At 34.0% G+C, this 12,374-nt stretch overlaps 1 protein-coding gene across 9 annotated transcripts in view; it reads right to left on the minus strand.

The window, feature by feature from the left end:
* RASAL2 (RAS protein activator like 2) overlaps nt 1-12,374 on the minus strand; it is a 382,318-nt gene that overhangs the window by 255,641 nt on the left and 114,303 nt on the right. For 2 of the 9 annotated variants that reach the window (XM_049700863.1, XM_033428149.2), the window contains exon 1: nt 197-1,890. The exons of 3 other annotated variants lie outside the window; for them this stretch is intronic. In XM_049700863.1, coding sequence (XP_049556820.1) covers nt 197-794 — 598 coding nt within the window. In that variant the 5' untranslated portion in view covers nt 795-1,890. Of the gene's footprint in view, nt 1-196; nt 1,892-12,374 lie in introns of those variants that run through there. 4 more of the 9 variants (XM_033428146.2, XM_033428148.2, XM_033428147.2 and 1 more) reach the window with 3 other exon arrangements.

The raw sequence follows: 12,374 nt of genomic DNA on the forward strand, positions 1-12,374 counted from the left end.
TCCATTTTTTACTATTAATTACTATCATTCATTGAGTCTCTAAAACAGTGTTTATTACTTTCTAAAAACTGTACTAATTAAGTAAATTAGTTTATAATGAGCAAACAGAATAGTTTATTATAAAACACAAATATTAAAATTCCAACAGTCATTAAATCTGAGCCCTCCCACTTTCCCCTTATTCATCACAATATACCTTCTCTTACTGGCTCATTGGTTGATTCTCCTTTTAGACTCAGCATCCTGGAGAAGCCACTGGAAAGAGTAGAGAAAATGCCACGGATGAAATATCCCTGCTGCTCAGACTCCATTGACCCCACTGAAGTCGGCCACCGTCTAACAAATCTGATACTGCAGCGGTGCTCTGGCTCTGAAAGAGATCTGCTGAATGGAACCCGAAGTGACCGAGTGTTGACCAGGTTCTGCTTCTCCATTGATGTTCCAAGGACCTCATTAGCAGAGGAAGAAACATTATTCCCAACCATCTTTGGCAGGACCTCTTGTCGTGGTTCATCCAAGCCTCCTTTATTATTTTGCAATTGCTCCCTTTTGCCCCCTTTCCACCAAAAGCTGGGATGTGTTTGCCACCGATAAGCACCCAGTGGCTTTCCTAGATTGGAAACAGCCTGTTCATTTTTCTTCCTCTTGCTTTTCATTGGACCACACCATGGATAACTCTTTACGCTTGTTCCTATCTCTGAATGTGCATAATCAGGTTCTGACAAAGATCTTCGATAGCTCGGAGGACACGGTGATGTTTGTCTCCTAAAGATGCTCATCTTCCATGACTCCATTTTTTAACAACTTCTCGAAACTTTAAATTTCCACTGCTCTGCAGTCTTTGCAGTTGAACCACACTTGTCCGTGCAGTCCAAAACATTCAACTGCTTAAGCAGCTTTCTTTGTGCGGCTTTGAACCACAGCAGATGTTGCTGCTTAAGAGCTGGTGTCATGTTATTACCCCATTTTCCCAGATCTCCGAAATTTCAGCAAGCACCCAAAAACCTCCTGTCTGAAGCAAATTATCTTCATAATACAGCAAAAGAAGATCATCTCGCTTCCTGCAGTACGTTATATTTCTGCACTGAGTTTTCAGGAAATGGTGTTTTTAAAAAATGAGAAGTGAAATGAAAGCGATAAAAAAGCCACAAACACCTTTATGGACCAATAGCAGTTAAGTGTTCACTATGTGAATGACACTGGGTTAAAAACAGATTGTGAAAGTACTCAAGCTGACATCCACACTTTCCGGAAGAAGAAGAAAAAAATCTGCCTAAAAGCCTGCTCTCTAAGTGACAGCTCTTCAGAATAGTTTTTAAAGTTTGCATTTCAAGAAAATCCTTGTTATTTACACCACAACTTCTCTCAAAGTTAATACTGTTTTTAAACTAATAGGTAAAGTCATATACTGTTTTGTGCAAGTAGGCATTGCAAAGATGAGGAAAAATGGACAAAAGAATGTCAAAATATAAAGCTATTTTTAATGTAAACATACTAGGGAGAATTTTAAAAGCACAAATGGATTTAAAAAAAGGGATAGAGGATATTTGCTATGAACTATAGCAAAGGAAAAGGAAAGTCTTGAGGCAACATCTTGTGGAAACTGGAACACAGGAAAGTACATACTTAAATGATTTCTAGAAGGGAAAAGTTTGCTTTGAAAATGTAACTGGGATAAGTTGTCTGGAAAAATATTCCCTATCTATTTAACCAAATAAATTCCTTTATTCTTCTTTGTGCTATTTACAAGTTAAAAAAAAAAGAGCTGACTACCTAAAATTTTGTTAAAGCAAGTACCTTATATTGAACCAAGATAATGAATGCCAAGTTTTTGGCTGCTTAATTTTTTTTTCAACTGTCTGCTCATAAACTCCTGAAAATAGGGGTTTCGAATGGAAAGCCTGACAGACTTTAGACCACCAATAAAAGAGATATAACACGGCAATCAAATCACTTTGCAAGTTGTATAAAAAAATGATGATTTCATGTGGAAAACTAAAAAACCATCCATTTATTTGTAGAATATATACAATGAAAAACAGTTCTTACACTAAGTCTCTTTCTTATTACTGCCAAATAGTAAAGTTGGTAACATACCTATTCTTTGAAACATATTAAAATGTTCTCATTATTTCCATTATCATAAAGCAATAATCTCATCTTCATTTGTTTATATAGTCTGTAAATTTACACATTTCTATATTAAAGAAGTTTTGAAGAATTTGGCTTTCCCAAAAGCATAATATATCAAACTAGAGTGTATTACAATTGTAAAATTTTCCCTTGTTTTAAAAAAATACTTAGAAATGTCAATCTGCATAAAGAGAAAAACAATAAACATTAAATTCTAATCTCTATTTATGGCACATCACACAATCCACAAAAACTAATCTGTGATGAAAAATAAACCTAAATGTAAAATATAAAATGATAAAGCTTGTAAAAGAAATCACAAGAGAATATTTTTGTGAACTGAAGGTAAGCAAAGATTTCTTAGAGTACAAAACGTAATAACAATGATAGGAAAACATTAATAAATATGAATTCATAAAAATCAAAACCTTAATATGTCTAATAAGACATATTAAGAAATCAACAAGCAACCTACAAAATGGGAGAAAATATACACAATACAAACATCTCACAATTTGTACCACAAGATATAAAGAACTCCTACAACTTATTAATAAAATGAAAACCCAATTTTTAAAAGTAGGCAGACAGAGCTGAACAAATCCTTCATAAAGAAAGCTATATGAATGGTCAATAAGCATATGGAAAAAGTACTCAACCTCATTAGGATTTAGAGAAATGCAAATTAAAGCCATAATGAGATATCACTCACATTCACCAAAATGGCTAACACTTAAAGGGCTAATAACACCAGACGTTGGTGAGGATGTGGAGCAACCAGAAATCTCATAATTAGTAATAAAATTAGTATGAAATGATACAATTGCTATGGAACAAACGTGACAAAATTTTTTTACAAAGATAAACACACATCTACCCAATGCACATCAGTTCCACTCACAGGCACTTACTCAAGAAAAATGAAAATACACAAACTTGTACTTCAATCTTCACAGCAGCTTTATTTATGATACCCATAAACTGAAAACCACCCAAATATCCATCACAGTAGAATGGATAAACAAATTGTGATGTTTTCATACAACGGTATACAACTCAGCTATAAAAAGAATAAACTACTAATAACAAAACAATGTGAATGAATACCACAGATATTATGCCAACAAAAGAAACTAGACACAAAAGAGCACATACCATATGATTCCATTTCTACAGAGTTTTAAAACAGGCTAAACTAATCTACAATAGGGGAAAAAATCAGGAATGCAGTTGTCAGGGGTAGAGGCATTACTAACAAGAAAAGGACACCAGGAAGCTTTCTGGGGTGATGGAAACTTTCTAAGTCTTGATGTACATGTGAGTATGGGTATGTTTATTTGTCAAATTCATCCAACTGTTCCCTTAAGATTTATGCATTTTTCCTTAATTAAATTTTACCTTAAAAAACTGTAAATACTGTACTCTAGTTAGTAAGTTTACTTATCCAGTGTAATGGGTTAGCAATTCTGAAAGCACTTTCTGTGTATTTTAGGCTTGAGGAAAGGAGTAAATACATTGAAGAGGATGAATGAATGGATGAATGAATACATACAGACAGACAGACAGACATACCAATACTGGAACAAACCAATATTATGCAACTCCTGATATGATGAACTGTGAAAGAATAGCTTGTGATTTTTTCCTGCCAAAAAAAACAAAAATTGCATAACCTAAATTTAATCACAAGTAGCATCAGATAACCTTGAATTAAAGAAGATCTACAAAATAACTGTATCCTTTGCTTCAAAAATGTCAAGGTCAAGAAAATCAGAGAAAGGCAATAGAACTGTTGTAAATCAAAGGAGACTAAGGAGAAACAATTAAAAATAATGCATAATTTTGGATTTGATCCTAAAGTGGGGGGGAGAAGCTATAAAGAACATTATTGGGACAATTGACAATATTTTAATATGGAGTATGGATTAGATAATAGAACCATACCAACATTAAGCTTCCTGATTTTGATTATGAAAGAAAATGTTCTAATTCTTAGGAAATTCACACTGAAGTATTTAGGGATCTAGAGTCATGATGTTTCCAATTTACTCTCAAATGACTCAAGGAAAAAACTATGCATGTAAAGGTAGATAAAATATGACCAAAGAAATGGGGCAAACTGTACACAATTATTGAATCTAGGTAAAGGGTATATGGGAGTTTCTTGTACGCCTGCAAATTTTCTATAGGTTTGAAATTTCATCAAAATAAGACATTACACAAGCAAAATTTTTTTAAATTTCAAACTACTTCCTTTGGGTCTGTAAGATATTTTTATTATTAATAATGTAATATTATTAATATTACATGTAATATTATTAATACTATTTCAGAGTATCTTTTGAGCAATACATATAACAAAGTATCTAGTTTCACAGGTTTCATGAGAGGGAACTTAATCAAGATCACCCTATTAAAATACCTCAGTGAAAAATTAAATTAAAACTACAATTTTGAGAAAAGTTGCACCACAGGAGTAGAACTTGAGCCCCATAATCAACACTGTAAAATTCAGAGACTCAATGTTAAATGAGAAAATACTTTTACACACTAAATAGGTAACATAAAAATAACTGCCATAGTTTCTAAGGAACTACTACAATTCTTCTAACCATAAACTTCCCTATTTAAGGAATATGGAAATGGAAAATAATAAACAGCACAGAAAAACATTCAAGCAAAATCAGAAAGCAAAAGAACTATAGATTGAAGAAGTGACAGTCTCTAAGTAGGAATAATCAAAGAAATGAAGAGATTCACCTCTCTCACAGTTGGCTAAAGGTGGATTTGGCAAATGCTTCAAATTATCTTCTATCATTATGAAAGCCTAACATCATTTATGTTAGTTATTTCTCCAAGTTTTATCTTTCATCTGAATATAAGACAACTTGACACTTCGTTTTCTGAATTTTATTAAATATATATAATGAATTTATAATTTTTAAGAAAATATTCACAGGTTTTATAATTTTTAAAATTAGAAACAATGACACTAGTGCCACTGAACTACCACATTCATTATGAATCCTAATATAAAAATTGGCTGCTGATTGAAGTGTCATAACAAGAACATTACTGCCATCTCAAGTATCAACTAATTATTATTAATTTTCTTAATAGAAATCTGTAATATTTAAAGCACAGCTTTAAGAACCACTCTGTTGCTAAGTCAAAAGAAACATCTGAATTCTCTAAATAAACATACAAGTACTTATATTCACATAGAGCCATGTTTTAAATTGTTATTGAGTACCTGCCATGTATCAGGCACTGTATTAAGACTAGAGGGGCTTCCCTCGTGGCGCAGTGGTTGAGAATTCGCTGCCAATGCAGGGGACACGGGTTCGATCCCTGGTCGGGGAAGATCCCACATGTCGCGGAGCAACTAAGCCTGTGCACCACAACTACTAAGCCTGCGCTCTAGAGCCCGCGAGCCGCAACTCCTGAAGTCCACGCGCCTAGAGCCTGTGTTCTGCAACGAGAAGCCACCACACTGAGAAGCCAGTGCACTGCAATGAAGAGTAGTCCCCATTCGCCACAACTAGAGAAAGCCTGTGTGCAGCAATGAAGACCCAACGCAGCCAAAAATAAATAAATTTATTTAAAAAAAAATACTAGAGGAACAAAAAAGAATAGAACACTGTCCCTGCCCTCTTGGAACTGCCAGTTGACTAGGAAAGACTGACATTAGGAAGGGGGGTCTACAGAATGTTAGGGAAGTGATTTGTAAGGGAATTTTGAACCATGTCTAAGGCATAAGGGATGGAAACAATTTCTTTTGAGATTCTCTTAATCTTGAGATTCTATTGTTATACTCAATTCTGCTATAATGTGACATGCATTTCTAAAAATCATCACACTATACAAAATTGCATAATAAAACTTCAAGACTTATGAGGAAGCGGGGTTGGGAAGCAACGTTCAGAAACAATGACACATAAAAAAAGATAAGAAGCTAATAAAAACTGTAGACCATTTTACACAGGTTAGTTAAGAAACACCTAAATGCCAAAATAAATATAGCACGCTACTTTGAAAAAACCCTGAAGTTTGCAGTGGGCATCAGAAAGGTTGTAGCTTTTGTGTTTTTGTGAAGTGATGGAAGGAGGGTTATCTGAAATCTGAAGGACAGCTATAACACTTAAGTGGATGGATGTGGCTCATAACAAGTATGGGGAACTGAGGCAGCCAGTAGTTGGTCGAGATGTATGCCTTTCAGTATTTGCTACAACACGATGCTTTACTTGGATATAGTTTTCTGTATTCAGCTAACGTTTCTCAAACAAATGGCACATAAGCAAACACAAAATTCATGTAATGATCAAATTGTTCCCTACTATCAATCATATGGTACAAATCCTCATTTTCAAAATAAGCGTGATATAAAATAAAATTTAATTTAAAGAATTTTTTAAAAACATGTAATAAAACATGTAATAAAAATAATAATAAAAAAATTTTTATTTTTAAAAAAAACAAAAACAAAACCAAGCATGATAGTAGAACTGACTATATTTTCTCTTTTCCATATAACTGGTATGGTAAAAAACAGGTAAAAATCAACAGGAGACCTTACCATTGAAAGGCACAATAAAAGCAGAGGGGAAATAGCTCTTATCCTTAGTAAATTCCACTCTTTAGTTTAAACTTTTCATTTTTTTCTTTTCTTCCTCCTCTCTATATCAGAACAATAAGAACCAAAGGATCAAACTCATGATGTGGGCATAGAGGACCAAGCATAAAAAGGTAATGCAACAGATCTGCTTCTAAATTGGTGCTTCTCACGTTGTAACATGTAGATGAATCACCACAAGATTGAATTAAAATGTAGATTTTGCTTTAGTACATGTGGGAGAGGGCCTGAGATTCTACATTTCTACCCAGTTCCTAGTTGATACCTATGCTGATTCATGGGCCAAATTGTGAATAAAAAACTACAGACAGATTTTTAAATAAAAGGACTAATGGAATTCTCAAGGCTCCCATAAGATTCAGTCAAGTTCACCAAAATAAAAAAATTGTATTGGGATTGAGGGTAAAGTGAGAACATTTGCCTGAAATATTCTGTGAGAGCATATACATCACATAGAGACTTAGCTCATGGTAGTGCACTGAGAATCAAATATACAGTAATCCAAACCTCTTCCTTGGAGACAGCAAAGACTATCTACCACATATAAATAAAGCACAATTAAAAACTGAACAATCTTCTGCACTTTATGAACTGCAGCATTTTTTTAATGGAAAGAAGCAAGGGAGGAAGATGCAAATGACCATCTATAGGAGAGTGACAAATAAATCACAGTACAGAACTATGTAAAAACAAACACATATATTAGGGTGAGCTACAAAGACACACATTTTTAAAGAGTGATGCCTGTGAGGAGTACAACTGAGAAATCACCTTAGATCCTTAAAGTTTTATTTTTTAATTGTTAAGTATATACTATAGTCATAATAGTAAGAAAAAACTTAAACAGAAATTTATGTGGTAAGAGGTCTAAGAGATAAGGTAGAAAAGCAATATATACTATAAAAAAGTAGATCATGATCCCACTTTTACTGAAGATTATCACTAATACATCAGTATGTACATGGTGGAATATGCACGGAGAGAAAAATCTGTTGCTATTTCTTTTAAATATTTTCTTTTTTAACAATAATAAAATCTGTTGTTATTTTTGTTACTACAGGAGATTTTTATTTTTATATTATTAATTTCTGTAATATATGAAATTTTACAACGAGTGGGTATTTTTATTCCTTTTGAATGTAGAAAATTTAAATTATTATTATTATTTTGGCCACACCACACAGCATGTGGGATCTTAGTTCCCTGACCAGGGATCGAACCCACGCCCCCTGCATTGGAAGCATGGAGTCTTAACACTGGACCACCAGGGAAGTCCCTAAATAAATATATTTTTAAATCTACCCAGAGTGAAAAAGGAAGCCTTAATGTTAACCCACAGAATCAGAATTAGAGAATAGAAAACTAAACAAGTCATCACAGATTAACTTAACCAACTCTTTCATATAAGCAAACAAGACCAGAGAAAAGAACTTGTCCATGACTACTTAGTTAACAGCAAAAAACAAAACAAACAAACAAAAGGAAGAACACAGGTGTATCCTAATTCCCAGTTCAGGATTCCAAAACCTCTTTAAATTAGCATTTTCCAAATTATGATCCACAGAACGTAGCTGAGAAATTTAGGCTTACAGAGCATAATTGTGACATTAAGGCCAGACATTATAGTGTTATTTCGTTTAAATGCTAAAATTCTTTCTTTTTTAAAGGTTAAAATAGGATATCAGTTTCTCATTAAAATGGCTTTTTAAAATTTATTTCAACTAAGGGAAGCAAGTGGAGATGAAAAGGCAAAACTTGAGCTTTCTCAGTTTACAAATACTAGTCTGCCACCACTTCCTTTCTTAAGACACACCTTTTCTATAATGAAATTCTATACTATAAATCCCACATGCTCTTTTATAATAGAAGACATAATACATATTACAATTAACAAAGAGTTCTGGAGTTCTGTTATCAGAAAAGAGAGTACATACCTCTTAGATCAACTCATGAAAAACTTTAAAAATAGGATTAATTTCTATAAACCAGAAGAAGACATCTTTTAAAAATACAAAGTCTTTGTTTATACAAAGCTAAGTAATTAATAACAAAACATCCCCTTCCCATCTCCTATCACTGGAGCACATCTGCTTCCCGATGAAACACTTCCTGTGGCAAAAACTACCTCCCTTCTAAGTAGTAGAACTCAAAGACACACCTGACACGTACACAACTGCTTTTCATTTAAGAGACAAAGATATGTCTAAAAGCACTAAATAAAGATTATTTTTAACAGACAACTTCTGGAATCGATAATAATTTTTTAATAAGAAAACACTGTAAAATGAAAACAAAAACATAGATGACTCCTAATGCCATTATTAAAGTCTTTTTTAAAAAAATAAAAACTTCTGCTTTTCCTCTGACCTCTCTGGTCACACCTTTTCTGTCTCCTTTGAGGTGCATTCTTCTCTATCTAGTCTCTAAATGTTAGTTCTTCAAATTGGGTCCTAGGCACCCCCTTCTCCATATTCTCACCATGCACATCATCATTCACAGTTACCACAGCAACTTATACCTCCAGTACCTCCAGTTCAGACCTTGTCTCCTTTGAGCAACATACTCATACATTCAATTTGACAATTTGTGGCCTCTCAAATTGAAAATGTATAACACTTAACCTGTGATCTTTCCTTTAAAATCTGGTCTCATTCCAGTGTTGCTTATTCTAATAAAAAGCACCGCATCCACTCCACTGTACAGACCCCAAACCTTAGTCCTCTCCCTCTCTTACCATTTAATATCAATTCCGTAAGACTCACTGATTTTCCCTCCTAAGTATTATTTAATCTATCTACTTCTCACCATTTCCTCTAAATCAACCTACTATCATTTCTCACCTAGATTATAACAGCCTCCTAAATTAGTCTACCTACATCTACTACAGCCCCTTGCAAACCATCATTCCCACTATAGTCAGAATAATCTTTTCAGAATACAAATTTACTGCATACTGTTTAAAACCTTTCAATTGCTTCCCAATACTCTTATGAAAACAACACAAAACAAACCAAAATTCCTCAACAAAGGCTGGTCCCTACCCATCCCACCCCTTCAGCCTCCCTTGAAACCTTTTGGTCCTTCATACCAGCTACTCTCCTTCCCCACCATAGGGCTCTTGCCCACACTGCTCCCTCTACACGGAAGGATCTTTCTCTCCTCATTATTGCCTACTCATAATTCACATTTCAGTTCAAGTGTTACCACTTCCTGAGGGAGGCCTTTCCTGACCTCCCTGACTAGGTCAAATCTCCTTTTATAGGCATTTACAGTCCCATGTATCTCCCTATTACAGTTATAGATATATTTGGATATTTCCTTGTGAGATTATTAATCAATGACTGTTTTACCCACAAAACTATCATTTCCATGTCTGTTTTATTGTCCACAGAGTTCTCAATGCTTGACATATGATAGGCACTCAATAAATATTTGTTGAATTCATTAATAAAATCTGAGAAAGATCTAAACTAAAAGCACCTAACTTCAGACTAGTAGTAAGAAGGGTCAGTGATCACCTATTTGAGTTTAACATTTTCTCTGATACCAGGAAGATCACATTAAAATACACGATGGGGGAGGGGGACAGGGGAAAGAAGATAGTCAGATATACTCCAGGGAGTTGTTTTCCCTGAACCAAGGAAAAATAAAAGAATTCTGTGAAATGAGAAGAGGGCAAAAGGGAGGCAGGAAATATTGCTTTAATTGTTAAGAAATTTTTTTCCAGAAATGTCAATTTAGTTGATGCAGAAACCATTGTCTGGCTTTTCTAGGTTTTCTTAAAAATTATTTTTAAGAAAAATTTTGGCATCACTGTTTGCAAAAAATCTTTAAAAAGCATAAAAAGATAACTACAAGCACTCAACAAGTTATATACATTCTTTAATGAACATATACTTGGAAAATGAACAACATTCTGATAACCTGAAATAAATATCGGCATTGTACATCTGATAAATAACCAAGCAGCTTGTATTAAGGTAGACTTAGCTAAGCACCAAAATTGGGGATACCAAAGGAAGGAATTAGGAATATTTTATTATTATAAGGTACTTGCACTACCTGGGAAACAATATAGTATCATTTGAAAGTGGACTTGGATTAACTGTAAATATATATTGCAAATTCTAGGGCAAACACTTAAAAACTTTTATTAAAAAGAAAGAAAAAAATAGAATGATATAAAATAATCAATTAAAATCACAAAAGGCAAAAAAAGTGGAAGACAAATACAGAAACAAAGAACAAGAGCAACAATTAGAAAACAGTAACAAATATAATAGATATTGACCCAACTATATCAAAAATCCCTTTAAACATAAATGGTCTAAATAGTACACCAATTAAAAGACAGAGGGCTTTCCTGGTGGCGCAGTGGTTGAGAGTCCGCCTGCCGATGCAGGGGACACGGGTTCATGCCCCGGTCCGGGAAGATCCCACATGCCGCGGAGTGGCTAGGCCCGTGAGCCATGGCCGCTGAGCCTGCGCGTCCAGAGCCTGTGCTCCGCAACGGGAGAGGCCACAGCACTGAGAGGCCCACGTACCGCAAACAAAAAAAACAAAAAAAAAAAAATAGAGATTGTCAGTGGGGATCAAAACACAAGGCCCAACTATATGTTGTCTACAAGAAACCTGCTTTAAATATAAAGACACAAATATATTAAAAATAAAGGGATTGAAAAAGATGTAGTATGCTAACACATGTAACATATAACATGCTAATCAAAAGAAAGCTAAAGTAGCTACAGTAATTTCAAACAGAGCAGAATCCAGAGCAAGGAGAAGAATCAGGGATAGATAAAGGCTTATGTAATGATAAGAGTCAATTCCCTAGGAAAATATAAGAATCCTTAACATATATGCATCTAACAGCAGAGTGTCAAACTGCATGAGGTAAAATCTGCAAGGAGAAATAGATGAATCTCCATTATAGCTGGAGATTTCAACCACCCTTCTATGAGAAATGGACAGATCCAGTAGGCAGAAAATCAGTAAGACACAGCTGAACTCAACAGCACCATCAATCAACCAGGTATAATTAATACCTATAGATTACTTCATCCAACAATGGAATACACATTCTTTTCAAACTCACATGCAGCATTCAAAAAGATGGATCACAGTCTGAGCCATAAAACATACCTTGACAAATTTGAAAAACTAGAAATCATACAATGTATGCTCCCAGACCCATGAAGAATAAACTGGAAATTAGTAACAGAGAGATAGCTGGAAATTTTGAAAATATGTGGAGATTAAACAATACTCAAAGAAGAAATCTCAAGAGAATTTTTTTTTAATTTTGAACTAAATGGAAATGAAAATAAGACATCAAAATTTGTGGGATGTAACAAAGAAGTACCTAGAGGGAAACTGAATGCATATATTAGTAAAGAAGAAAGATCTAAAATCAGTAACCTAAGCTTCCACCTAGGATACCAGAAAAAGAAGAGGAAATTAAATCCAAAGTGATTATGTCTAAATATAGTTCTTATTGCAAAAGTGAAACTCAAATATTTCAAAACTATGCTATTTAAAGGTTTATATAACAGTCTAAGTCAGACATATCACCCTCAGCATGACTCAAAAAAAAAATGATAAAGACAGT

The sequence above is a fragment of the Orcinus orca genome, chromosome 1 (genome assembly GCF_937001465.1).
Source record: "Orcinus orca chromosome 1, mOrcOrc1.1, whole genome shotgun sequence".
Classification (NCBI taxonomy): Eukaryota; Metazoa; Chordata; class Mammalia; order Artiodactyla; family Delphinidae; genus Orcinus; species Orcinus orca.